Here is a 26,334-nt window from a genome sequence, read left to right on the forward strand (position 1 = left end):
AAGTTGTAACATGTGTGAAATGTTGCCAATCCAGAAAGCTTAGTAGAGACTCAGTGCCCAAGGGGGCTGGTCACGTAAGTACCCTCTGCCTAGCACATACCAAATTCCAGGCTCCCAAAAAGAAAGCAAACGTTCAGCATAAAAATTGTATTGTTTACATAGTTTAGGCACAATGATTCACTATTATCATTTAAGGAATGGTAGGAACCCTCCTGAAATCTAAGTTCCCAGTTGCCAGCCAGAGGCCAACCATGTAAACAGGCCTTCCAAAGAATAGGAATCTCAGGCCAGTGATGTTTCAAAGAATAGGTATCTCAGGCCAGTAACTCTTTTCTGCACAAGAATTGAATGAGGGCAAGGAGAGAGTCAACTGAAAATAAAATATTTTAATTCTAGTTGGTAATGCTTATTAAAGTCTAAATCCATAAGTGTTAAAGATTATTCTTGGGCTGGCTATATTTGACAGTGGGATGAGGGTAATCATGATGATTACCTTGCGTGATGATTGCAAAATCATGCTGCATTCTTGCTAAATAGCTTTAGGGCCAAGAGTTAAAAGGTTAGAAGTTGAGGGAATTGTTTATGTTTCCTTAAAGACTCTATAAGCTTTATTAAGTCAATCGGGTATAGATGCCAAAATGTTAACTAACATCCCAAAGGTGGCTTAAGAATTCTTTGTTCTTGCTATTAGGCCTCATTTGACTAACGAAAATTATTTTTCATGAACCAAGTACCAATAGTAGGTCCAATGTGTAGTCATCTTACATGATATATTGTTAATCCTCACCACAACCTTGCAAAATAATAGATATACTTTAGAGTTTTAGAAACAGACTCAAAGAATCTATGGGCTTAAAAAATGACAAAATTGAGATTATCACCAAGCCTGCAGATTTCTGTTAATGTGCCTTCATGAAACATATGTTTGAAGGAGTTATTCTCTGATTTGAAGGAGTTACTCTCTGATTACTTTGCTGCCCTCTTGGCCTCTATGAATGACTTCCTGTTCTGCTGCATTTCAAATCTGACCCCAGGCATTAGCATCAGAGTTCTCTATCAATATAAAGCCTGCTATAAGATAAAGATGAATAGGAATATATGTGTGTGTGTGTGTGTGTGTATAGGAATATGTGTGTGTGTGTGATACACACACACATATATATTCCTATTCATCTATATGTGAATATACTCTTATGTGTACATATTCCTATATGTATATATGTATGTGTATATATATATTCCTCTGTATGTGTGTGAGAAAAATATATATAAAGCCTTGCCTCATTTCATCCTGTGATTAGAATTATAGATAGCTGGCCCATTATGGTGGCTAAACCTGTAATCCCAAAACTTTGGGAGGTCAAGATGGATCGCTTGAGCCCAGGAGATCGCAAACAGCCTGGGTAAAAGGGTGAAACCCTCATCTCTACAACAACAACAAAAAATTTTAATTAGCTGAGCATGGTGGCGTATGCCTGTAGTCCCAGCTACTCAGGAGGCTGAGGTGGGAGGATTGCTTGAACTGGGGAGGTCAAGGCTGCAGTAAGCCATGATTATGCCACTGCACTCCAGCCTGGGCAATAGAGCAGACCCTGTCTCAATAAAAAAAATAAATAATAGATAGCCCTGCTTTAAAAGAGCAACAAGCAGGCCACCAAATAAATAAATAAATAAATAAATCAGTCTTGTTTACTGAAAAATGTTTTCAGGCCAGCCACAGTGGCTTATGTCTGTAATCCTAGCACTTTGGGAGGCTAAGGCAGGCGGACTGCCTGAGCTCAGGAGTTCAAGACCAGCCTGGGCAACACGGTGAAACCCCATCTCTACTAAAATACAAAAAATTAGCCGGGTGTGGTGGTGTGCACCTGTAGTCCCAGCTACTTGGGAGACTGAGGCAGGAGAATCGCTTGAACACGGGAGGCAGAGGTTGCAGTGAGCCGAAATTGCACCACTGCACTCCAGCCTAGGCAACAGAGTGAGACTCTGTCTCAAAAAAGAAAAAAAATGTTGGCTAGAGTGTATTCATAATTACAAACAGCTCTCTGAAAAGCATTTGCCTTCTCTCTTCCGGTTTTCTCCTTCTGCTGAATGTTTATTTGGTCCCTGCCACCAGCATCATGTAACCGCATAATCCTTCCGTGGTTACACTTCCAGGACGCCCTCCCAAACCACTAAGCTGTCCTTCTGCAAGCACTTTAATCAAAAAGTGTTATAGGGTTTGATTTTAAGAACCTGAGAAGCCTCTTGCTTTTTAAAAAGGAGCATGCATAAATATGTGCAGATTTTCCAGATAAAACTAAAAACACATCCTTTCATCTAAAATATACTCTGGTTTAAAATCTGGAATATTGGTGTGGGAGACGAAAGACAATTTCCCATTTGACTTGTTTGTTTTGTTTCGTTTTATGTGGAGGGCAGAGTAGAGGGAGGAAATGGGAAGACAAAGTTGAATTATCCCAGTAATTTTCTAGGAGTCTCAGCCTTAACCATTTCCAAAATAAAAAACAATCTCGTTAAAATTACTGCAAGTATACATCTTTTGCAGGAGGTGGCTGAGGTAATCAGGTCTCAAAAATGCAATTAAAATGGGGTCTGAAACCCCAAATTAGTAAGCAGAATCTTTAGTCAATATACAAAAGGCCACACGAATGGGTTGAGCTTACTGAAGATTACTGTTTGTGGCCCAGGAAATGCCTCTCTCGCCACCCATCCAGTTTTATATTCTCCTGTAAAATAAGCATGTCGTGAGAAGTTCCCTGAGGAACTTTGAAGACAAGTGTATGAGAACTCTGGAGCCCCATCCCCCTGCCCTGAGCATAGTCGCCGAAAGGACTTTCCACTTAGTTTACTCTATGCTTGCTTTTGAGCCTGCGGCAAAAAATTCAACCTTCTGAGCGACTGTGGGTGGAGGGAGGGCCTGAGATGACATCAAATCACAGTCTTTCCTCCTCCCCTCAGGAAGTAAAGTCCACTAGCAGGAGGGCCTAAATCGTCTGAGCCCTCCTTGGCTCTTACAATGCTCACTTGTTTTCACAGTGCAGCAAAATGAAATGCCTTAGAAAAAGAGTAACATTCCAGAAAATGGTGTAATTTATTTTTCTTCCTTAATTGCCCGATCTGTGGAGGATTTCTTTGCTGAACACCACATCAAAGGTAAGATGGGAATGGGACTGTGTGCTGGGTTGGTTTTCTACGACATCTTCGATGACTGGCATCGCTCCCCACCCAGCCTGCTCACCAGATGGCCATTCTGCACACCCTGCCAGCTGACTTTCCTTTTCAGTTAGAAACAGTCAGCCTTCAACCCAACAGGGAAAATAATGAGTACTGTTCCCCCTTCCTCAGAACATTTACATTTTCTTTTTGCTATCATTCTTTATATATACTTGTTTGTTTTACAGAACTGATTGTGAGAAGGTAGCATGGTGTCATGTTACTCCTGAATACTTTAGCATGTATCTCCTAAGAATATTCTCTTGTGGGACCACAAGATCACTATCATATCCAAGAGGTTAACCTTGGTATTCTGTATTATACAGTCCACATTCAAGTTTCCCCAATTGTCCCCACAAACTGTCTTTTACAACTTTTTTTCTGATCTAGGATATATTCAATGAGCGGGTATCGCATTTCGTTGTCACGTCTGTTTAGCTCCAAAAATATTTACATTTAGCAAGTGTTTTCTAAGGAGAATTCCTAAACTCAAGGCTCCCCTTCCCTTTCTATTTCTCTTAAGTCAAGAGTTCACCCAGAGGACCAGCAGGGTGATGTACAGCTTCCCCAAGAAACTGGCTTGCAGACCTGGGGTGAGGGACACTGAGTACAGTTCTCGGATTGGCCACCCCAGTCACTGAGGTCGGGCTTTCCAGGTGACTAAGTCCTTAGTTGCATCAGGCAGACTTCATCTGTAACTGAGGGGCTTCAGAAAAATTACAAGTGGTTTTGTATCAGAGGAAAAAAGGTTTCTTTGCTGTTTTGTTTTAAATTCCAACTTTTATTTTAGATTCAGGGGGTACATGTGTAGGTTTGTTACAAAGGTATATTGTGTGATGCTGAGATTTGGAGTATAATTGAACCCGTCACCCAGGTAGTGAGCATAGCACTGGGAGTTTTTCAACCCTCCTCCCTCCCTATCTTGTAGTCCCCAGTGTTTGTGGTTCCCATCTTTACGTCCATATGTACCCAATGTTTAGCTCCCACTTATAAGTGAGAACATGCAGTATTTGGTTGTTTCTGCATCAATTTGCTCAAGATAATGTCTCCAGCTGCACCCATATTGCTGTAAAGGATATGATTTTGTTCTTTTTTATGGCTGTGTAGTATTCCATGGTGTCTATGTGTCACATTTTCTTTATCCAACCCACTCTTGATGAGCACATAGGTTGATTCCATGTCTTTGTTACTGTGAATAATGCTGCAGTGAACATAAAAGTGCATGTGGATTTTTGGTAGAACAATTTATCTTCCTTTGGGTATATACCCAGGAATGGGATTACTGGGTCAAATGGTAGTTCAATTTTTAGTTCTTTCAGAAATCTCCAAACTGCTTTGCACAGTGGCTGAACTAATTTGCATTCCCACCAACAATGTATGAACATTCCCTTTCAGATAAAAGGTTTAAAAGTTTAGATTAGTTTCTGGTCCACTGAATCAACTGTCTTGGATTTATCACAGGGATCTTCTGCATTTAAAATAGAAGAGGCTGATCATGCTGAAGAGGGAGGGGAAGGCCCGACCTTACACTGAAACCCCGGATGGAGGATGGGGATGGATGATTGTGGTTCATTTTTTCCTGGTAAGATTTCACTTTTTTCCCCCTTTCCTATTGCCTGAAAGCAGGCTTTCTGGAGAAAGGCTCAGAGCTGCCTACAAATAAGATCACTTAGGAAATCTTTGGCATCTGAGTGGAGGGGTGGGCAGGAACAAGGCCAGGAGCTGCCAAAAACTGCTAAAGTCAGAGGCCCATGCCCAATCTAGGAGAAAGCCGAAAATGCCTTTAGAGTGAAAGCAGAAATGTTCCTGGGCTGGGTGTGGGGGTTCACGCCTATAATTCCAGCACTTTGGGAGGTCTAGGTGGGCGGATCACTTGAAGTCAGGAGTTCGACACCAGCCTGGCTAGCATGGTGAAACCCCATCTCCACAAAAATTAGCTGAGTGCAGTGGCGTACGCCTGTAGTCCCAGCTACCTGGGAGGCTGAGGCAGGAGAACTGCTTGAACTCAGGAGGTGGAGACTGAAGTGAGCCAAGATCCTGCCACTGCACTGTAGCCTAGAAAACCATGAGAGACTCTCTCAAAACAAACAAACAGAAACGTTCCTGAATCCAGTCCTCTAATCTTCCTGTCTACCACCTCTTAAACCTGAGAATGCTCAGTCACAATCAGCAGTTCTGTACTGGCTGCATGGCACTTAGGGTTTGGGGACAATCATACTTTTAACCATCCCAAAAGTAGCACTGGGAGGTGCTAAAAAGTGCTCTGGGGGTGGTCTCCCCAGTTCAGCCCAGCATAGATAGAACACTGCTGGCACAGCCCCCTCCACTGATAAGGGGTGGGGACGTTTCCTCTGGCCTGCTGTCTACTTCCCAATCCATCCCCACTAACTATAGTTTATGCTATCTGTATTTCTGATGTGTTTGGAAAGGGAGGACACGGATTTTGAAGGGGGAGCCTGATTTTTCTCCTTCACCTATAAGCAACTAGACTAGGCATTCCATTTTTTAAATTAACTTCTTTCCCTCACCCTCCCAGGGGTTGAGGTGTGACAGTGGTGATCTGCATCATCAGCATGCCCATTCCAGAATGTCGGTGAATCCCAGCTATGTCCCACACAGCCCTCCAGAGAGTGGCACCAGAGGCACATGCACTCAAAAAAATACCCTTCTTGCCGAAACTTCTCCCCTACTCAGCCCTACAGTAAGCAGCTCACAGAGAAGGGTAGCACAAGTCCTGGTGCCTTCTAATAATCCTACAGTTCACATGCAGATAACTAAGAACTCTACAAATAGGATGGTGGGAAAACCTCAGGCCTCCTCCCTAGTGCTATAGAAGTTAGGGGCAGAGGTCCCCAGCCAGGATTTATGTAATACAAAACTCCTAACACATAAGAGTAGTACTTGACATTAGCTTCAGTACTGAAGAATGTGGAATCTCATTTTCCCCCCAGAAATGTTACTAATAGGGAAACTAAAGGATGCCCTAAGTCTGAGAGCCCTTCCTGTGGCTGGGCCACCTCCCTAAATCATAGGTTTTACAGAATGGGCACTGTTGGTGAGGATCTCTAATTCTCCTGCCTTTCTCCCCAGTAACCACCCTGACTTTTTCTACATTATCCTCTGAGGATAGAATGGTTTTTGACCAATTCAGTTGCTGGTAAGAAAAACCATCTAATAACCAGATTAATAAACACTGTACCACTTTTAGGGTGTGATACTGCTTACTAAGCACAAAAAATGCACTGGATCCTCAAAATGTTAACAATAAATTCAGAGGCTAATCCCCCACAGTTGTAATGTGCACACTTGAATGCCTGTGCTTTTGTTTCTGTATGACTTATAAGTGTTCTTTTCTATAACACACGAGCTCCTGGTAAGTGAAAAATAACAATGTTCTTTGGGAGCTTCCTACTTAAAAAAAAAAGAGAGATTCATTCTAACCAACTTACCACACTTTATATATTTGTATGACTGTTTTCTGTATTCAGTCGGTCTTACTAGACTGAATGTTCTGTGGGGGCAGGGCCTTCGTCTGCATTGCTCATGAGTATACGCTCATTACTGTAAGCCCAGTGCCAGTATACATCCTGGAACGTAGTAGGTACTCAGTAAATAATACTGTTGGTGGATGGATAGATGGGTGAATTGAAAGCTGCACACATTTATGAATAAACAAATAAGGATGAAGGGGATAGTTGATGAAATTGAAGAGATGAGAATGGCTCTTGAGGCTATGAGAAGCTAATGAGAAAAATTAAGCAGGGATGTCATGGATTTGCATTTCAGAGAAATGTGATAAGCAGATGCTACTGAGAGGTCAAATAGGAGAGAAATACCAAGAGTCTATTGGTTTAGCAACAAAAAAGTCCCATAACCTTGATAAGAGCTAGTACAGTGGAGCAGTGGGGGCCAAAGGTAGCGAACTTTAGTTTTCAGTGGAGTAGCGGAATGACAGAAAGCGGAGATACCTAATACTGTATTTTTACAGAAGCTTGTCTGTGAAGGTCGGGAGGAACTAGGGTGATACTAGAAAGGGATGCAGGATAAGAAGTTGTTATTAGATAAAACTAACTCTGACAAAGCCTGGTCCCTGTATTGAAAATAAGTCACTGAGGCTGATCCAACTCCTTTCCCAAGACAATAATTAAAGTCATCGAGTGAGGAAACTCTTACTGGAGGTGGGGTGTGGGGGAAGGCCTGCTTAAGGTGTTCCTGCCAGGTTCAACCCAATTAACTGCTCTTAAAGACAAAAAGAAAATGAGGGGACTGGAGAAGTTCTAGGGTTTTTGCTTTATTTTGGAGTGAGTCATTTACAATGTATGATGTGGACTCTGGTAACAGAACTGAAACCTACCAAGCTTGGTCTAAGACATGGGATTATGTAGAATAATGCAGATTTATGTAGTCTGCTAAATTAACTAAGAAAAAACCTAGACCTTGGGAGAGATTTTTAATATCTTTGAGTCAAAACTCAAACAAAGTTGGAAGACTTCAAGTTAAGGGACAGTAAGCATGGTAGGTGCAAAGGCTCTGCCCTTGGTCTTCTTGATACACAGTGGACACGGACCCAGTTATTAGAGACAAGTCCTAACCATTCACTGCTGCTACACCCAGACACCAAGGACAAATCAGAGACAAAAAGCTCTGAACTGGGGGACCAGGAGCTAGCTAAATTTAGGTAGCTAAGAATATAGAAGTCAACATCCTCTAGATACCAGCACAGAACAAAAGGAAGTTTATTTTACAGAATGATGCATTTTAGTACTCCTTGCTCATGAAAGGACACAATCACCACATTATTATGAACTGACAGAAGAAAGTCTAAGTCATTTGAGATCTGTGTATATTTTCTAGCCTAATTTCTAGCCTGACAGAAGTGCCTTAGAGGAAAATTATGGTTATAAATTGCCTAAATGGGGGCCTGATAAAATGTCTTCTTAACTTTTGAATACATAGTCCTGGCGTTTATAGCACTGTTCATTCTAAATAAGTTTGTTCCTTTTATCAAATCAGAAAGGGGAAAAGTATATTAAGAGACTTCTTCCTCACCACTACCACTGTTGCAATTTCTGAGCATCGCCAATAGTGATGGGGTGAAAAGAAGGGGGCAGGTCTTGACGATTATTTAAAAGCAGGGATCTAAGAGAAAGCACATCTCTCACTCAAATGAATGGGTGGATGGTACCAATAGAAAAAACTGAAAAGAGTAGGCATAGGATAAGGGAAATGTGAGTTTATGTTTAGACAAGTTGACCAGAAGTTATAAAGATATGGTAGACAATTAGAGGAGTTTGAAGCTCTCGGGAAAGCAGAATGGAAACCACAGTTAATTGTTTTGAGTGTTAAGTGCCAAATATTAAGTACTTTATCAGAATTTTCTCAATTACTCTTCACAGTCTTATGAGCTAGGTAATATTTTCATCCCCCCCGCTGCCCCTCCATCATAAAAGAGGAAGCTTAACCCATGTGACGCGCGAAGTAGTTTGCCCAAGGTCACGCCCCAGTAGGAAGCACAGCCTGGATGCAAGTTAAGGCAGACTGATTGCAGAACCCTATTCAGCTACACTACCATAACTATGCAGGTGGTAATTAAAACCTTGAGAGTGAATGATTGTCCAGGGAACAGGTATTAAGCGAGATGAGTACAGAACTGTAACAGGTGGGCTGAGAAAGTGGCATTAATGAAAGGGAACCTAAGGCTTTGTGGTTCTTTTATTATTATTAATTTTGAGACAAGGTCTCACTGTCGCCCAGGCTGGAGTGCAGATAGTGTGATCACAGCTCACTGTACCCTTAACCTCCCAGATTCAGGTGATCCTCCCACCTCACCCTCCCAGGTAGCTGGGACTACAGGTGTTATACCACTACGCCCAGCTAATTTTTTGTACTTTTTGTAGAGACAGGGTTTTGCCATGTTGCCCAGGCTGGTCTTGAACTCCTGGCCTCAAGCGATCCACCCATCTTGGCCTCCCAAAGTACTAGGAATATAGGCAGGAGCCTCCATGCCCAGCTGGTTTTGTGGTTCATAAGCAATGCACGGCCAGGTTGAAAGCAGAGGTGCTTGAAAAGCCAATGCTACTGAAACAAGGAAAGGAAAAGGGGAAGCCAGGAAGCCCCTGGAGATACAGAGTACACATGGCTCTTGGGCTTTGAGAGTGAGTGCAAACCCTGGCTAGGTTTCCCCTCTAGACCCCTGTGGGATCAAGTATGACTGTTACTCAAAAAGGGAAACAAAGAATAGCACTTAACAGCCCCCCAGCTAACTAGAATTCTGAGAAATAAAAGTTAATACTCCACAGAAAGAAAACCTCACCTCCAAAGCAGCAATTCTAGTGGAGTACAGGTAAGGAAGATTAGGTGGGGCAGAAAGAAAAGGATGGGGCACCTGGCCCAACCTTAAGCTGACCATACATCCCAGTTAATCCAAAATTAAGCACCCCTTTTCACTCTTGAGTGTCTCAATTTGGATGATACATTATATGGTCAACCTATTTATATATCAAGTGAAGGAAGGTACTCAGCTCAGCAGCAAAGTTAAATCAAAACTAATCTAAGAACTGACAGGAATAATTATTCCTCTTATGGACAAACACTTTTCTCCCATAAAGGTAACTGGAATTAGCTGTCTTTAACAGATGCTACTGAGGGCAGTAGAGGAGTGCCAGATCTAGAGTCAGTCTAATCTGGGTTCAAATCTCAGTTCCAGTACCCCTATTTTAAGCAATTTTTAACCTCTCTAAACTTCAATTTCCTGATCTTGGAACTGCTGTTGCAAAATTATAACTGAGAAAATTATTACGGAGACAGAGATCTGACCTAACCAATTCCATCTTGCTTCTAACTTCCAAGCTGTCCTTGTTCATTCCCATGCATAGGCTGAACTAACTTTGGGGGAAACTTAGTTGATAGCTTAATTTTGAAAGAGAAACTAACAGCCCTTTCCAAAAAAACAAAACAAAACAAAAAAAAAAAACCACCTCCTTTCTGCCTGGGGACTAGGTTGCCTTTGTAGGACTAAGAAATTAGCCATAAGATTAGAAATTATGGTTTAGGAATCATACAGCTGGAGGCTACAAGACAGACCCTCCCCAAATTGCTCGGGGGATAACATCACTATTGTGAAACCTAACATCAGTGCTTGAGATAATTTGCAGACCCTGCACTTAATGGATCAGCTGGCACCACCCAGATTAATAAACTGGTTTATCTGGTCATGGGTTCCCCCCCCCCCCACCTCCGCCCTTCCATCCAGAAGTGACTAGGCACAAAAGGGCAGCTTTGTTTCATCTCTGACCCAACCAATCAGCACTCCCAACTCACTGGCCTCCCACCCACCAAATTATCCTTAAAAACTCTGATCCCCAAAAGCTCAGGGAAACTGACTGGCATAATAAACTCCAGTCTCCTGCACAATGGGCGCTGTGGGAATAACTCTTTCTCTACTGCAGTTCCCGTCTTGATAAATCAGCTGTATCTAGGCAGCAGGCAAGGTGAACCCATTGGGCGGTTTATTTGGTATAAATTATTTGGTATACAACACTGGCATGCCTATTCTAAAGCCATTAAATGAGGATTAAATGAGATGTTTCCATTTAAAATGCTTAGCTACTTTAAAAGTAATGACTTCCCCCATAAAATGTAAGATGTATAATGAGGCTCAACCAATAAGGCAAACTGGTAAATAGTTGTAGGTTAAGGGAATCGTAACTTCTAGTAGCTGTAATTGCCTCTGTAATGGCTGACTTACCACCTGAGTTGGACTCTGGTCTGCTTTGATTTAGGTGAATGTGTTTGTGATGGGAATGACCAAGACTTTTGCAATTTTCTTTGTGGTCTTTCAAGAAGAGTTTGAAGGCACCTCAGAGCAAATTGGTTGGATTGGATCCATCATGTCATCTCTTCGTTTTTGTGCAGGTATAAGGCTGGCAATAAGCTTGCTGTCCAAAGAGAAGAAACACAAAGGGCAATTCCAAGATTCCTATTCCAGACAGAAGCATTGCTAAAATTCAGGTTCATTTACTGATATGTAACACTAAGAAAGTAAGGAATTGCAATATTTAGCTTCCACTTGACTTAGTAACAAAGTTGGGAGAATCAGCATTCAAAGAAAGCAAGCTGAAGAATTATTAAATGCCATGATTCAGTATTTCATGCATTGCCTTTCCCGTCTGTTAATGCCTTAATATGGGTTCAGTGAGTAAGGCCCTCAACCTGGAAGTTAGGCCACGAAGTTCTAGTTATCTAAGTATACTCAAAACAATTATATTTATTTATTTATTTTTTTGAGACAGACTCTCACTCCGTTGCCCAGGCTGGAGTGCAGTGGTGCAATCTTAGCTCACTGCAACCTCCACCTCCCAGGTTCAAGTGATTCTCCTGCCTCAGCCTCCCACGTAGCTGGGATTACAGGCGTCCTCCACCAGGCCTGGCTAATTTTTGTATTTTTAGTAGAGATGGGGTTTCACCATGTTGGCCAGGCTGGTCTCAAACTCCAGACCTCAGGTGATCTGCCCACCTTGGCCTCCCAAAGTATGGGATTAAAGAGCCATGGCGTCCAGCCTCAAAACAAATTATAGAACCAATTTCTCCTCTTTTATTTGGAGCTGTAACAGGGTGGAAGAGCAGATAAGTGATTCAACCTTATTCTAGTCATTGACCACTATATGCAATCTTTTTGTGGAGGTTCTATAATGAATTTCAAAACACCTCCCCTCCAAACCTTATTTACAATAAACATTTTCTTTTAAACTCCCCTTCCAAAAACTAAAATAGTGTGGGACTAGTGATATTAAGAAACCCGATATGATAATATTTTTTGAAGAATACGTAATACTTCAAAGTAAACAGTCCTCGTGCTTTCCTTGTCATTCATTTAAATTGCCCTCAGAGGATAAGAGATGCCAGATCATATTTACCTAAGAACTGCCTTTCTTTCTTCTCTTAAGGTCCCCTGGTTGCTATTATTTGTGACATACTTGGAGAGAAAACTACCTCCATTCTTGGGGCTTTCCTTGTTACTGGTGGATATCTGATCAGCAGCTGGGCCACAAGTATTCCTTTTCTTTGTGTGACTATGGGATTTCTACCTGGTGAGTCCATTGTAATTATGTGACCATAGAAGGCTGGGAGTGGTGGCTCACACTTGTAATTCTAGCACTTTGGGAGGCCAAAGCGGGTGGATCGCTTGAGTCCATAAGTTCCAGACCAGCCTGGGCAACATGGGGAAACCCTGTCTCTACTAAAAATACAAAAATTAGCCAGGCCAGTGGTGGCACATGTCTGTAGTCCCAGCTATTTGGGAGGCTGAGGCAGGAGGACTGCTTGAGCCCAGGAAGTTGAGACTGTAGTGAGCCGAGACTGCGCCACTGCACTTCAGTCTGGGTAACAAAGTGAGACCCTGTCTCAAAATATGTATGTGTGTATGTGTGTGTGTGTGTGTGTGTGTGTGTGTATGTGTGTGTGTGTGTGTGTGTGTGTATATATATATATATATGCATCTATCCATAGAAGATGGAACAGGACCCTTCCCTTCTACCGTTCCTGGGTCCAAAAGGCCTGTTATCTTGGATCCAGGAAATTATCTTTTCTGGTACCAAGCCACTTAATATGAGAGTGATTCTAAACTATTATGTTTTTCTTTTAGGTTTGGGTTCTGCTTTCTTATACCAAGTAGCTGCTGTGGTAACTACCAAATACTTCAAAAAACGACTGGCTCTTTCTACAGCTATTGCCCGTTCTGGGATGGGACTGACTTTTCTGTTGGCACCCTTTACAAAATTCCTTATAGATCTGTATGACTGGACAGGTAAGTCATTCTAAGTTTCTTTATTATCAACTGTGCAAGATTTAGCATTCAGCTTTCTCCCTTTGAGAACTGGAAGTTAAGACTTTTAGAGCAATCGATTTCACAAGGTATTGCGAGAGAGGAAATGAGCATAATTTCTAAAGTAAATATGCTTCTCTTCCCTGGAGAATACATATGCAGAGGAGATCTTGAAATACTTGCAGGCTTTGCCAGCTCACACAAGCAACTCAGAATTCACCATAGGGCTCAACGTCTGAGGAGATGGAGGGCATTCTGTGCAGCTGGAAACAGCTTGCAGTAAAAGCGATACTTCTGGGGAAGCAAGGCTTCCCCCTTCCTCCCTCAAAACACTCACTTTTCCCATTTTCCCTTTAAGACAAAAATCTGCATTTAAAAAATGCCTCCTCCATCAGACTCACTAAAATAGACGAAAAAGAAAAATACTTTGGTAAAAAGAGTATGTTCCTTAATAGTTTATATAATGTCAACTATAAATTTTCACAAATGAATAGAAAATGACTCATCTCACAATTTTCTTTGTAACCAAGACATTTGGATTAAAATAATCTTAAACCACTGGAAAAAATATGTATATGTGTGTATTCATGCCTATTGCTATCTACATGGCAGTTTTGTTGAATCTTTCCTAACTATTCAGCAGTCTCATGGTGAATGGGACCAGCTGACAAATCCATGATAGGATAGCAGAACCTATAGCCTATTCTATCTTTAGAAGCACCATACAAGCCATAGCTTTGATCAGGACATGCTGAATGCAAGCAACTATTCAGCTTCAAAGGCAAGATTAGCATCTGTCATCTTTTAAGGAAGATCTAAAAAATGTCATGGGATGAAAGGCTATCCATGCCTTCCTCCCCCTGCCTTTTTTTTTTTTTTTTTTTTTTTTTTTTGAGATAGGCTCTCTTTGTCACTCAGGCTGGAGTGCTGTGGCATAACATCGGCTCACTGCAACCTCCACCTCCTAGGCTAAGCGATCCTCCCACCTTAGCCTCCCAAGTAACTGGGACTACAGGTGAACATCACCACATCAGGCTAATTTTTTTTGTATTTTTTGTAGAGACGGGTTTTCACCATGTTGCCCAGGCTGGTTCTGAACTCCTGGGCTCAAGTGATCTGCCTGCTGCAGCCTCCCAAAATGCTAGAACTACAGGCATGAGCCATAGCACCTGGCCAGGTGTTCCCTCTTCTAAGGTTGTTTCCAAATGATTTCTTTCATCTTACTCTATTTTTTCTGTACCTAAATCTGTACTCTCACTTCAGGATATTTAAATTTTCTTTTTTTTTTGAGATGGAGTCTCGCTCTGTTGCCCAGGCTGGAGTGCAGTAGCGCGATCTCCACTCACTGCAAACTCCGCCTCCCAGGTTCACGCCATTCTCCTGCCTCAGCCTCCTGTGTAGCTGGGACTGCAGGCACCCGCCACCGCGCCCGGCTAATTTTTGTATTTTTAGTAGAGACGGGGTTTCACCATGTCAGCCAGGATGGTCTCGATCTCCTGACCTCGTGACCCACCTGTCTCGGCCTCTCAAAGTGCTGGGATTACAGGTGTGAGTCACCGTGCCTGGCCTAAATTTTCTATTTAATTTTTTAGCATTTGAAATACCCTCCTCTCCCTCCAAAAACTTGCCCCCCCAACCCTTAACACAAATAACCACCACCTCTCCTTTTATCCCATCTATTGGTGCAGCTTTCTGGTTCTCTATCTCCAAAGCACTACATTAGTACATGGATACTGCACTGCATATGACTAATAAGTCAAATCGGAGACCAAGTAATGTTTTCAAGAATTAATGGGCTATGCCAGTGGGGCCTCTTCTGAGCCTATGAACACAAAGCAATATTGTGAACTGAAAGGCTATTTTTAATTGCTCAATCTCTCCCTCCTATTTAGGTGCCCTTATATTATTTGGAGCTATCGCATTGAATTTGGTGCCTTCTAGTATGCTCTTAAGACCCATCCATATCAAAACTGAGAATTCTGGTATTAAACATAAAGGCAGCAGTTTGTCTGCACGTGGTCCAGAGGCATGTGCAACAGAAACACACTGTGATGAAACAGAAGAGTCTACCATCAAGGACAGTACTACGCAGAAGGCTGGACTACCTAGCAAAAATTTAATAGTCTCACAAAATCAAAGTGAAGAGTTCTACAATGGGCCTAACAGGAACAGACTGTTATTAAAAAGTAATGAAGAAAGTGATAAGGTTATTTCGTGGAGCTGCAAACAACTCTTTGATATTTCTCTCTTTAGAAATCCTTTCTTCTACATATTTACTTGGTCTTTTCTCCTCAGTCAGTTAGCATACTTCATCCCTACCTTTCACCTGGTAGCCAGAGCCAAAACACTGGGGATTGACATCATGGATGCCTCTTACCTCGTTTCCGTAGCAGGTAAGAAAGCCTATGTCAGCCTCCTACCCAAAAGGAAAGATCAACTTAATTTTACAAGTTTTTTACATTTTAATAAAAAGCTAAAGAAAAACAAAAGAGGAATTGTAGAAGGGCCAGAGAAAGTAAAATTTTTGAGGCTAAATGGAGCACCTGGGCATTTCCCCAGAGGAGATCTCTGTCACTGCACACAGGCTCCCCTACTAGATAGTGGACACTAAAACAAGTCTTACTCATCTTCATATAACAGTGTTTGACACAGTAGACATTATTTATTAGATAAATGCGGAAATTTCAAAAAGCTGATGCTCAGTGGCAATAGCCAGGTAGACAGCACAGTGCAGTGGCTCAAAGGATTGGTTCTGGAGCAAGACTTCCCTGGCTCAACCTCCTGCTCTGTATTTCTTAACTGTGGGAACTTCAGCAAGTTACTTTGCTTCATGGTGCCTTCATTTCATCTGTAATACAGGGATAATAGTATCTACCCTCATAAGATTGTCAGGATCAAAAAAGCCATGCATGTAGAGTTTAGAATAGTGCCTGGCCTATAGCAAGCATTCGGTAATGTTTTATTATTTGTAGCTAAGGATTTTTTCCCTTGAACTCATAGTAAAACAGATAAATACGACTTTCAAGGCTAGTCACTTATGGATTGTCTGATATTTAAAATAAGTTGAAACGTAAATTAAAAATAAAAACAACTGGCCGGGCGTGGTGGCTCACGCCTGTAATCCCAGCATTTTGAGAGGCTGAGGCGGGTGAATCACGAGGCCAGGAGATTGAGACCATCCTGGCTAACGTGGTGAAACCCCATCTCTACTAAAAATACAAAAAATTAGCTGGGCATGGTAGCGGGCACCTGTAGTAGCAACTACTCGGGAGGCTGAGGCAGGAGAATGGCACAAACCCGGGAGGCAGAACTTGCAGTGAGGCGAGATTGTGCCACCGCACTCCAGCCTGGGCGACAGAGCGAGACTGTTTCAAAAATAATAATAATAAAAAAATGAAAATAAATAAATAAATAAAAGCAACTATTTTAGTTGACTACTCATAAAACTGTTTAAAGACAGAATGCTTGATCTAGAAGATAGGGATTTGGTCAGGTGCAGTGGTCCAAAATACAATCTCCCATTTCCAAACTTACTACATATTTTCAAATTAAGCATAAACTTTGGAGGACTTAATTCCTAAAACTTCATATGCAATTATGAGTCCCAACATCTCTTTTTTAACAGAAGACTTATTTATACTCCAATATTCTACAATACAATTTCCCCAAGACACTGACCTGAAGGTCTATTTGTCTTTTAGAAACTTCATTTTCTCACTTGCAGGACCTCTTAGACGAAGGGACTGCATGGCCTTCTGTGCCCAGGGTCCTCTGTAACCAAAGATTCCCACTGTAGTGATGATGTAAGCTTTCCAAACACAATCAGAAAAAAACACTAACTACAGGGGTCTTCTACACAACTCTAGCAGAGACTTTTTTGCTATTTTATTAAATGTATTTGGAATAGGTAAGTAAATAATAGAGCTTAATGGTACACAAATGAAATCATTTTTTTCCTCACATATCCTGGCCTTGGGATGAGGTCACATTACTTGGGAAATGATGCCGTATGCATCCACATTTTTCAAAGGGGCTAGGAAAATAAAAAGATTTCAATATTGTTCCAGGTATCCTTGAGACGGTCAGTCAGATTATTTCTGGATGGGTTGCTGATCAAAACTGGATTAAGAAGTACCATTACCACAAGTCTTACCTCATCCTCTGCGGCATCACTAACCTGCTTGCTCCTTTAGCCACCACATTTCCACTACTTATGACCTACACCATCTGCTTTGCCGTCTTTGCTGGTGGTTACCTGGCACTGATACTGCCTGTACTGGTGAGTAGACACACTCATTAACATTGTTAAACCATTTAGTAAAAGCAAATATCAGTAACAATCTCCCTAAAATACATATTTTGTATTAATTTTATAACTTAAAAAAATCATTTCAAACATCTTAGAGACTCTTCAGCTATATCCTGTCCAGTTACTCATCTTGTTTGTGACGGGGGAGGGATGGTGAGAGGACTATCCACATGGGACAGCAATAAAATTAAAGCAAAAAAGGGATCAGCAGGATTCCTTTTTACTTGTCAGTCTCCTAGATTAAGCTTGTGTTCACTTCTCTCCTTCAGTTCCAGAAACTTGTTTGGCTCCTTTTAAGACATAATCTTAAAGAAGAGATCCCTGAGAACACAGAGAAAAACGGATTTCCTGACCAGTGTGGTTTCCCTCTTGAAGTTATTGCTTTGGTCCTGTGTACTTTCACAGGGCCATTGTTTTATACTTCCTCTCCATTTTTACCCTAAACTGACTCAAAGTCCTTGACCCAGATGCACCCAAAATACTTCTACAAATACTTCGGTGTTCTGGGAGCCCCTGGGAATCTCATGGGTTCCCCTTAGAACCAGGTCCTAAACATGCTAGAACAGATTTCCTAGAAAACTTCTGTTCTATCAATATTAGCATAAGTGCTACAGGTTATTATACGAAGCTCAGGCAAAAATCAAGCTTCCTAAAGCTGAAATTAACTCCTTGTGATATCTGATTACTTACAAACCAATGGTTGATACCTAGCCTTAGGGGATTCAAGAATATCACCATCTGGCCAGGCATGGTGGCTCACATCTGTAATCTCAGCACTTTGGGAGGCAGAGGTGGGTGGATCGCTGGAGCTCAGGAGTTGGAGACCAGCCTGGGCAACATGGTGAAACCCCGTCTCTATGAAAAATAAAAAAATTAGCCAGGTGTGGCGGCACACACCTGTGGTCCCAGCTACTTGGAAGTAGCTCCCTTGAGGTGGGAGGATCGCTTGAACCTGGGAGGTGAAGGTTGCAGTGAGCCAAGATCACACAACTGCACACCACTCTGGGTGACAGAGTGAGACCTTGTCTCAAAAAAAAAAAAAGAATATCACTATTAATTCATATCGTAAATATCATTTCCTAATAGAGAAAAGCAGCAAGGTTTGGGGAAGAAAAAGTACCCATGAACCACCTAAAAAATTAAAATGAAAATAAAAACTTGTATTCTTACTAATAAACTGAAAACACTGCCTGCCTAGCAGTTACTGTTCACTATTAGTCCTCAGCTCTTTCACAGTATTGGGGGCAAAAAGCCAACCAACTCACCCCAGAAGTCACACTGTTCATAGCTTGAGATGACGTCACACTGTTCATAGCTTGAGATGACATAAATAGTATTTGTCCCTTTTAGGCATAGGTCTCTATAGAATTTCACCCTTAATGTGGCTAACACTGAATTCTAATTCCTACAGGTTGATCTGTGTAGGAATTCTACAGTAAACAGGTTTTTGGGACTTGCCAGCTTCTTTGCTGGGATGGCTGTCCTTTCTGGACCACCTATAGCAGGTAACACCTTTCACCACATTCTGAACAAATTTCAATAGCAATAAAAGGAAACACTGATCCAGGATTAATGGTAACATGTAATGACAGTATCAGGTTAAAAGAAACAGATTATTTCTGCTTTTCCTATATCTACTCACTCCATCACCAATGCAGGAAAATCTGAAGGCTCAGATTCTTGTATTCTCTTAAGATGTGCCTTAAGCAGATTCTTATATTCTTGGGAGTTGTAGGGCAGACCCTGGATCTATGTCTACTTGTCTGGGGGAGACAATCCACAGTTTTTTCAGAGCTTCAAAGACCCATGATGCTTTAAAAAAAAAAAAAAAAGAAAGAAAGAAAGAAAAAGAAAAAGAAAAAGAAAAAAAAAAAAGTCTGGGAGCAATTGCTGACGCCTGTAATTCTAGTACTCTGGGAGGCCAAGGCGGGGGTTATCACTTGAGCTGAGGGGTTCGAGACCAGTCTGGGCAACAGAGAGACCTTGTCTCTATAAAAGAAAAAAACGAAACAAACAAACAAAATTTAATGAATGACTAGCATCCTGTATCTAAACATGAGTCACTTTTATAGAGCTTGAAAGGTATAGGCCTGACACTTTTGTTCTTCTGATGTGCCATATGGATGTCCAGGATTGCTTGTTAAGTATCTCTCTTTGAAAAGAGGCCCTTCAAATTGTGGGTACCAAGGATGGGAGGATACTTGCCCTAAAGGCCAGATCTCTATGGAGAGGCTATTGGGGGCCATTGGAAATTATTATATACAAGTACAGTAAACATTTGGGGAGTTCTCATATATAAGTTAAGTTTAAGATTCAAATTGTAGTTTTACATTCACCTTTTACCTAACTGGACATTTTATGCTTGCTGAACATTTAATCTAATACTACTACAAACTTGAATACTCACACAGAAATATTTCTAGGGAACAGACCTAAACTTCAGTTTCTCACACATCACAAGTTCTCAATGTATTTCAATGTACAAATTACTATGACATTTCTAATCATCCACAAAAAGGAACTTAGCCTAAAACTTACTTTTGCTTCTTTTAGTCCTTAGTAAAACAGAAGGGAGTTGATCTTGTCCCACTATCATTTTTTAAAAATTAAGTTTCAAAATGATGTTAAGTTTATACCTCTTAAGACTCAGAAAAGGGCCAGGCACAGTGGCTCACGCCTGTAATCCTAGCACTTTGGGAGGTTGAAGTGGGTGGATCACGGGTCAGGAGTTCGAGACCAGCCTGGCCATCATGGAGAAACCCCGTCTCTACTAAAAATACAAAAATTAGCCAAATGTAGAGGCAGGCACCTATAATCCCAGCTAACTCGGTAGGCTGAGGCAGGAGAATTGCTTGAACCCGGGGGATGGAGGTTGCTGTGAGCCGACTTCACTTTGCACCACTTCACTCCAGCCTGGGCAACAGAGCGAGATTTCATCTCAAAAAAAAAAGATTCAGAAAAAGTAAATACTAAAAGAAGGAGAGTATAAACTAAGGATAACAAGAATTGTTACTGAGAGGGCCTGGCATAGTGGCTCATGCCTATAATCTCAGCACTTAGGGAGGCCAAGGTGGGAGGATTGTGAGTCCAAGAGTTCCAGACCAGCCTGGACAAGATAGTGAGGCACCATCTCTACAAAAAAAATTTTAAAAATCAGCCAGATGTGGTGGTGCATACCTGTAGTCCCAGCTACACAGGAGGCTGAGGTAGGAGGATTGCTTGAGCCCAGGAATGAGTGCAGTGAGCCTTGATCACGTCACTGCACTCCAGCCTGGGTGACAGAGTGAGACCCTGTCTAAAAAAAAAAAAATTAGTACCGGGAACAAAAAACTATACCACTATCTGAGGTTCAATTAAGGTATACTTTTTCTAAAGAAAAAATTTATATAAATATGCAACCAACTCTCTTATTTGCATTTATGAACACACCCCTTCCCATGCTATCTAACACTTAGCCTACATTTCATACCTGGAAAGCAGGCTAGAATTATAAAGTAAAGCCCAGAATTGTTATATAGGGACTAGTAAAAAGAGGCCAAGTACCAGAAGTACCTTGCACAACTACTCTGTGGCTAGTACCCAGGACAGTGAGATACAGAAAACAGAGCTCAAACACAGTTTGCTGATGCATTTTTTCAATCTTGCTCCTTCTTCACTGGCTGTCCCAGTAGTACCTTGGAACTTTTCAAGCCTATTGGGCCAAAAGGACAAGGAAGTAACAAATACAAGGGCATAGAATATCTTACTCAAATGAAAAAGACAAGCGACAAAACTATAACACGTTTAATGTCCTATATGTCTTTGTATACTTCTTAAAATAAAATGTTTAAATAGTTCAATACTTGAGAAGACAAGGCAAGTTTTCTGAAGACCACTACCTGAAAAGAAAAAGCTACAGGTATACATGTGAGTTCTGAAGTAAATTTGTTGGGTAATGATCTCATTGTTTTTATGAAAACAGACTACCACAGAGCAGATTAAAAAATAGAATATATCACTTTATTTTCAAACTTTTATTTCATACACACACACACCTATGTAATGTAAAATATGAGATATAAAATACTTTTGTCAATGAGACAAAAAAAAGTTAACAAGCTTTTGTTAGCCCAAATCCAGTATATCCTAGCACCATATGTAAGGATAAAAAACTCATAATATTTTTTTTTACCCATTAATTCAGAGAGTATTACTTAGGCAGCCATACATTCTGTAAGCTCTACAAAAAAGTCAAAGCAAGTTATAAGGTTATTGCTAAAGCTTATGTAGAAATTTTTAGTCCAGGACGTGCTCCTAGTATCTTAAACAAGATTCTAACTGCAATGCTGTGCCCTTAACCATCTGTTGAAGAAAGAAATTACAGGAAAGCTTTGTTCCTCTAAGTCATTCCTCGGTGAAATGACAGAGGACATTACAAAGGCCATTAGATTTGTTCCTAACTTCTGACTCCAGCAGCAACTACCAAAGAAACATTAGAAATGTTGATGTACAGATCAACTCAGTTCTTACAGATGTAGGCAGAACTGAGTCCTTAACTGAATCAAAAGGTTTACTGGTGACGAAACATTAAATTCTCAACCAAACTTAGATCTTCAGAACTGTATGAGATTCTCATTTTTTACTTACCTAAATCTGTTATTACCAAATTGCAAAAGTTGAAACTCCTATAAAAGAGTATAGGCATTTTAAATTAGGAATCTAACAAAAGTAAAACTTCTCATAATAATCATCAGTCAAAACACTACTTAAAAATGGTAACATTTCAGCCATGCTCTTGTAGATCACACAGACAAAAAAGGTAACACATTACATGAACAATACTTCTCTCCTTCCTGTATGAAAATAGAAAAGAAAACAATATTAGTTCTATGCAACATATTTTAATAATTCAAGGAAAGCAAAAATAGCACAAGAAATTCATAGAACCATATATACTATTCTTGTTTTTTTTAAATATAGGGAATATGGGCAAGAAAATTATACACCTCGATTTCTTAAATTTCTTTCATGATTTTAAGAAATAATGGTAGCAACAAAATTCTTTATCTTTACTGAAACTGAGAGATTGAAAGGATGAAAGTTAAAACTTACCAGTCCCCACACCTCCTTTGTAAGACAACGCCCTGCCCACCCACTCTACCCCAAAGTCCCTTCTTATTCCTTTCCAATACTCAGTGACAATTTCAATTTTAATTAAAAAATATGGCCTGCATTAGAGTAGGTGAGTTTTAGGATTGTTCTAGGTTCCCTGACCCAGGGTGGTTAGTAGACCTAAGTGTAGGCCAAATGTCACACAGCTCATCCAAACCCAACTGCTGCTTTTGGGGTTAGATGGCACCCAGAACTACACACTGGCACAAAGATGGAAGCCTTGGAAGGCTGTGGAAAAATGAGAAGTATTGATATTTTAAGCCTTATTTCTCACAGACTCCTGTTAACAAAAGTAAACCTGCAAAAAGCTATATAAATACAAAAATAGTGCCTTGGGCAGAAAAGCAAGTATATCTAATCACATTCTCCAACATACAGGGCAGATGTAAGCTACTTACATGAAATTCCTACTCTTCCATTCAAGGCATTTGACATGAAAGCTCAAAATGCTCAAGGCTCAGTTTCATTTTAAAATAAAACCAAGGGACTACATTAGTTGCCTATAAAATAAAACTGAATGCAGTTCCCCACTTCTCCATATTCCCCCCTTTTCCAACTGACAAATGCATACATGATGCTAACATACATATATGATCATTTAAATTAATCACAAATATCTTCTGAAAACTCCCTAAAACACTGTAAGTAATTATTTGATTACCTGGTAATCAAGTAACTATCAAATAAATATTTGAAACTTAGCATTCATTCAATAACTGTTAAGCAAATCACTAGCAGAGTACTCTGTTAAATGCTATGTGGGACACACAGAAGATAAAAGTTACTCACAGTCCTCACATGACTCACCAGGTCGTGACACAGTATTCACTCTGCCACATACACTGCCGGGACTTCATACTAAGAACAGCCTAGAACCTCTACAACTGTGAATTATTAGAATCTGCATTCTTCTACTTCATTAACTGAACACCTGATTAAGTCACTGTAGCCCATCACCTTATTTTCTTACCTTTAATTGAAGACATTCTGAGCTGTGGGATAATAAAATGACTTGAAAATATGTTGAAGTTTAAGTCAAGCAGGTATTTCACGCTTGTTTCTCCCCCCACCAAGCCCTAGAAAAATCATTTCTAATGCCAAATAGTTGTAAGTCAATTGTGCTCCAGCATACGTTAAAGTCAACTAGCTCCTAAAGAAGTTTATGTCTCTATTATTTACCGATCTCATCAGAAATACCATGGAGTGAGACTGGTAATTTTGCACTATTTGTGTTTTATGGAAAAAGTTAAGTGCTAAAATATATATTCATCCATCTAAGCTCATATCTGTCCCACTATCACAGAAAAGTCATCTCCTCATGAAATGATAGGTCATTTCCTATCTATCCCATCCTCAATTTCAGATACAGTATTAAACAAAAATTCCATCTGTTCCTCACTCCACTATTACCAATCCTGACCTCTAGAGTTTCATCAGTCACCTTGGCCTATCAATTGAGAATTTCTCTACGGCCTAAAATTTTACTTGCACACTCTGGAGGTTGCGGGTGAGTGGGGAGAAAGTGAGAAGGCAGAGCAAAGCCCTGTCCTCTATACATTCTGTGGGGGGAAAAAAAGGCTAAAAAAAGTAAATATTTTATGTATCTAGTGATTATTTTCCCCATAAACTACAAAGCCTTACAGATTTTTACTTTGATTCAGTTTTCCTAAGATTGATGAATACCTACAAAGCATCAAAAATAAATTCCAAATAGCTCTCTATTGTGGTTTAATAAGAGGAGGAGGAGTTCTTCCCTTATGTAACACACTTTGCAAGGCCAAAGAATCCAGCTTCCAAATCCTAATAGACACCACGATCCTTTTAATAAAACTTACAGCACACAGCCAATACTTGGCGCATTCCTAGTAAATCTTATTGCAAATTTCTATCAAGGAAACTTTACTGAGTTCGCATCTTAAAAGGCCCTGAAATTTAAATTTGCTAAGCCAAGTTTCCCAAGATTTTTCGGATCATGGCACATATAGAAAATATTTGCACAATACACCCAAAGTAAAAGAACAAGATTGCCAATAGCCAGCTGGTGGCTCCAGTGGACCCAGGGATGAGAGACAAATTGTCTCTGCACACCCTGGAAATCTGCCACTATGCTACAACCCAACCACAGGAGTTCTGATTCAACTCTGACCAGTCACCTGCAGAATTTTCAACCACTTATTAGAACTAACACCAAGAAACTTTGGAATTAAGGACTTTAAGTTTTTTGTTTGTTTTTTGTTTTGAGATGGAGTCTCCCTCTGTCACCCAGGCTGGAGTGCAGTGGCATGATCTTGGCTCACTGCAACCTCCAGGTTCAAGTGATTCTCCCACCTCAGTCTCCCGAGTAGCTGGGACTACAGGTGTGTCCCACCATGCTCAGCTAATTTTTTCTATTTTCAGTAGAGATGGGATTTCACCATGTTGCCCCCGCTGGTCTCGAACTACTGAGCTCAAGCAATCTGCCCACCTCGGCCTCCCAAAGTGCTGGGATTACAGGTGTGAGCCACTGCACCTGGCCATGTTAAGTTTTAATAAGATGACCAATAGTAAACTTACACAGTAATCTTAATAAAAATGATTCATAACTTGGCTTAACAATCAAGTTCTGAGATGTCTGAAGGTATGAATACTTTTTAGACAGGATGCTAACATGACCTAACACATAAAATGATGTGGAATAGTTTTAAAGTATTAACACTTAAAAAATGAATTCAGAATCCTATATTAAATATCTAACTTGAATGATTATTCTTATTCCTTTTTTACTGACTGTAAAAAAACTGGTTTGCACAAGTGTTTCAGGAAGCTCAGCCCAATCTTCCTATTTGTTTTAAATTATCACAGGAAACATTATTAGACACTTCTGCCTAAAACAAGTCCTACAGCCATAGATATGAGAAAAGAGTCTGGATTAATAACTTCAAATACAATAATTATTATTGTTAAATAATAATTTTACTGTGCATAAGAATCAACTGAGTGCCACCCAGGATGAAGTTCTGCTTGACAGAATCCAATGTGAATCTGCATTATTAACATGCATCTCAGGTAAATCTGATGCAGGTAGCCTGTAGACACTGAGGAAATGCTTACAGAGGTCTTCAGCTTAATAATTCTGCATCAGCTGCCAGTTTATTCCTCAGAGTGCTGGCTACAAACAGTAATACCAGGCATAGAGTGAACATTCAGATACATGCACATTATCCTAGATTATCACTGGTATGTAATCTTGTCTTTTTCTGACATTCAAAATGCTTATGCTATGACCACAAAGCATCTAGTCTTTTCAATGTCAACTTATGTGTGTGCTTCCATTTAAAATGGTGAGAATACAGTGGCTTCTGAACTATCAACAATAATTTCCTTTAAAAATATTTACTTGGCTGGGCATGGTGGCTCATGCCTGTAATCCCAGCACTTTGGGAGGCCGAGGTGGGCTGATCACGAGGTCAGGATATCGAGACCATCCTGGCTAACACGGTGAAACCCCCCGTCTCTACTAAAAATACAAAAAATTAGCCAGGCGTGGCGGCGGATGCCTGTGGTCCCAGCTACTCAGGAGGCTGAGGCAGGAGAATGGTGTGAATCCAGGAGGCGGAGCTGGGATTGAGTGGAGATCGCGCCACTGCACTCTAGCCTGGGCGACAGAGTGAGACTCCTCTCAGAAAAAAAAAAGAAAAAAAAAATTTACTTAGAAGCATTAAACTGTTTAGGGTCAGAAGTGCATCTGAACAGATTTTTCATACTGTTATAAAAAAAATACAGAAATCTAATAAAATCAGACACTCATTCTCTCTATCTATCTATCTATCTATCTATCTATCTATCTATCTATCTATCT

General features: G+C 40.6%; 2 protein-coding genes and 1 long non-coding RNA gene across 6 annotated transcripts in view; 1 reads left to right on the plus strand and 2 right to left on the minus strand.

Annotated features, from left to right (window-relative positions):
- The first annotated feature begins 2,935 nt into the window (after positions 1 to 2,935).
- Positions 2,936 to 26,334, plus strand: part of SLC16A4 (solute carrier family 16 member 4) — a 28,328-nt gene continuing 4,929 nt past the window's right edge. Inside the window, exons 1-8 of one of the 3 annotated variants that reach the window (XM_023232510.1) lie at positions 2,936 to 3,153; positions 4,675 to 4,795; positions 10,995 to 11,127; positions 12,159 to 12,302; positions 12,857 to 13,018; positions 14,929 to 15,429; positions 17,104 to 17,315; positions 18,757 to 18,850. In XM_023232510.1, the coding sequence (XP_023088278.1) occupies positions 4,709 to 4,795; positions 10,995 to 11,127; positions 12,159 to 12,302; positions 12,857 to 13,018; positions 14,929 to 15,429; positions 17,104 to 17,315; positions 18,757 to 18,850 (1,333 nt within the window). In that variant the 5' untranslated portion in view covers positions 2,936 to 3,153; positions 4,675 to 4,708. The remainder of the gene's footprint in view (positions 3,154 to 4,674; positions 4,796 to 10,994; positions 11,128 to 12,158; positions 12,303 to 12,856; positions 13,019 to 14,928; positions 15,430 to 17,103; positions 17,316 to 18,756; positions 18,851 to 26,334) is intronic. The other 2 variants (XM_023232513.1, XM_023232512.2) reach the window with 2 other exon arrangements.
- On the minus strand, positions 4,019 to 18,191 carry LOC111555985. Its single transcript, XR_002735693.2, has 3 exons — positions 16,715 to 18,191; positions 10,961 to 11,150; positions 4,019 to 4,414 (listed from the first exon to the last, which is right to left on the minus strand). It is a non-coding gene; the product is annotated as an uncharacterized LOC111555985 (long non-coding RNA).
- The window catches only part of RBM15 (RNA binding motif protein 15), a 35,824-nt gene continuing 30,816 nt past the window's right edge, over positions 21,327 to 26,334 (minus strand). For both annotated transcript variants that reach the window (XM_023232508.1, XM_023232507.1), the window contains one exon: positions 21,327 to 22,177. The gene's annotated coding sequence lies outside the window, so the exon portion shown is untranslated. The remainder of the gene's footprint in view (positions 22,178 to 26,334) is intronic.

This window comes from Piliocolobus tephrosceles, chromosome 1 (assembly GCF_002776525.5).
Source record: "Piliocolobus tephrosceles isolate RC106 chromosome 1, ASM277652v3, whole genome shotgun sequence".
Classification (NCBI taxonomy): Eukaryota; Metazoa; Chordata; class Mammalia; order Primates; family Cercopithecidae; genus Piliocolobus; species Piliocolobus tephrosceles.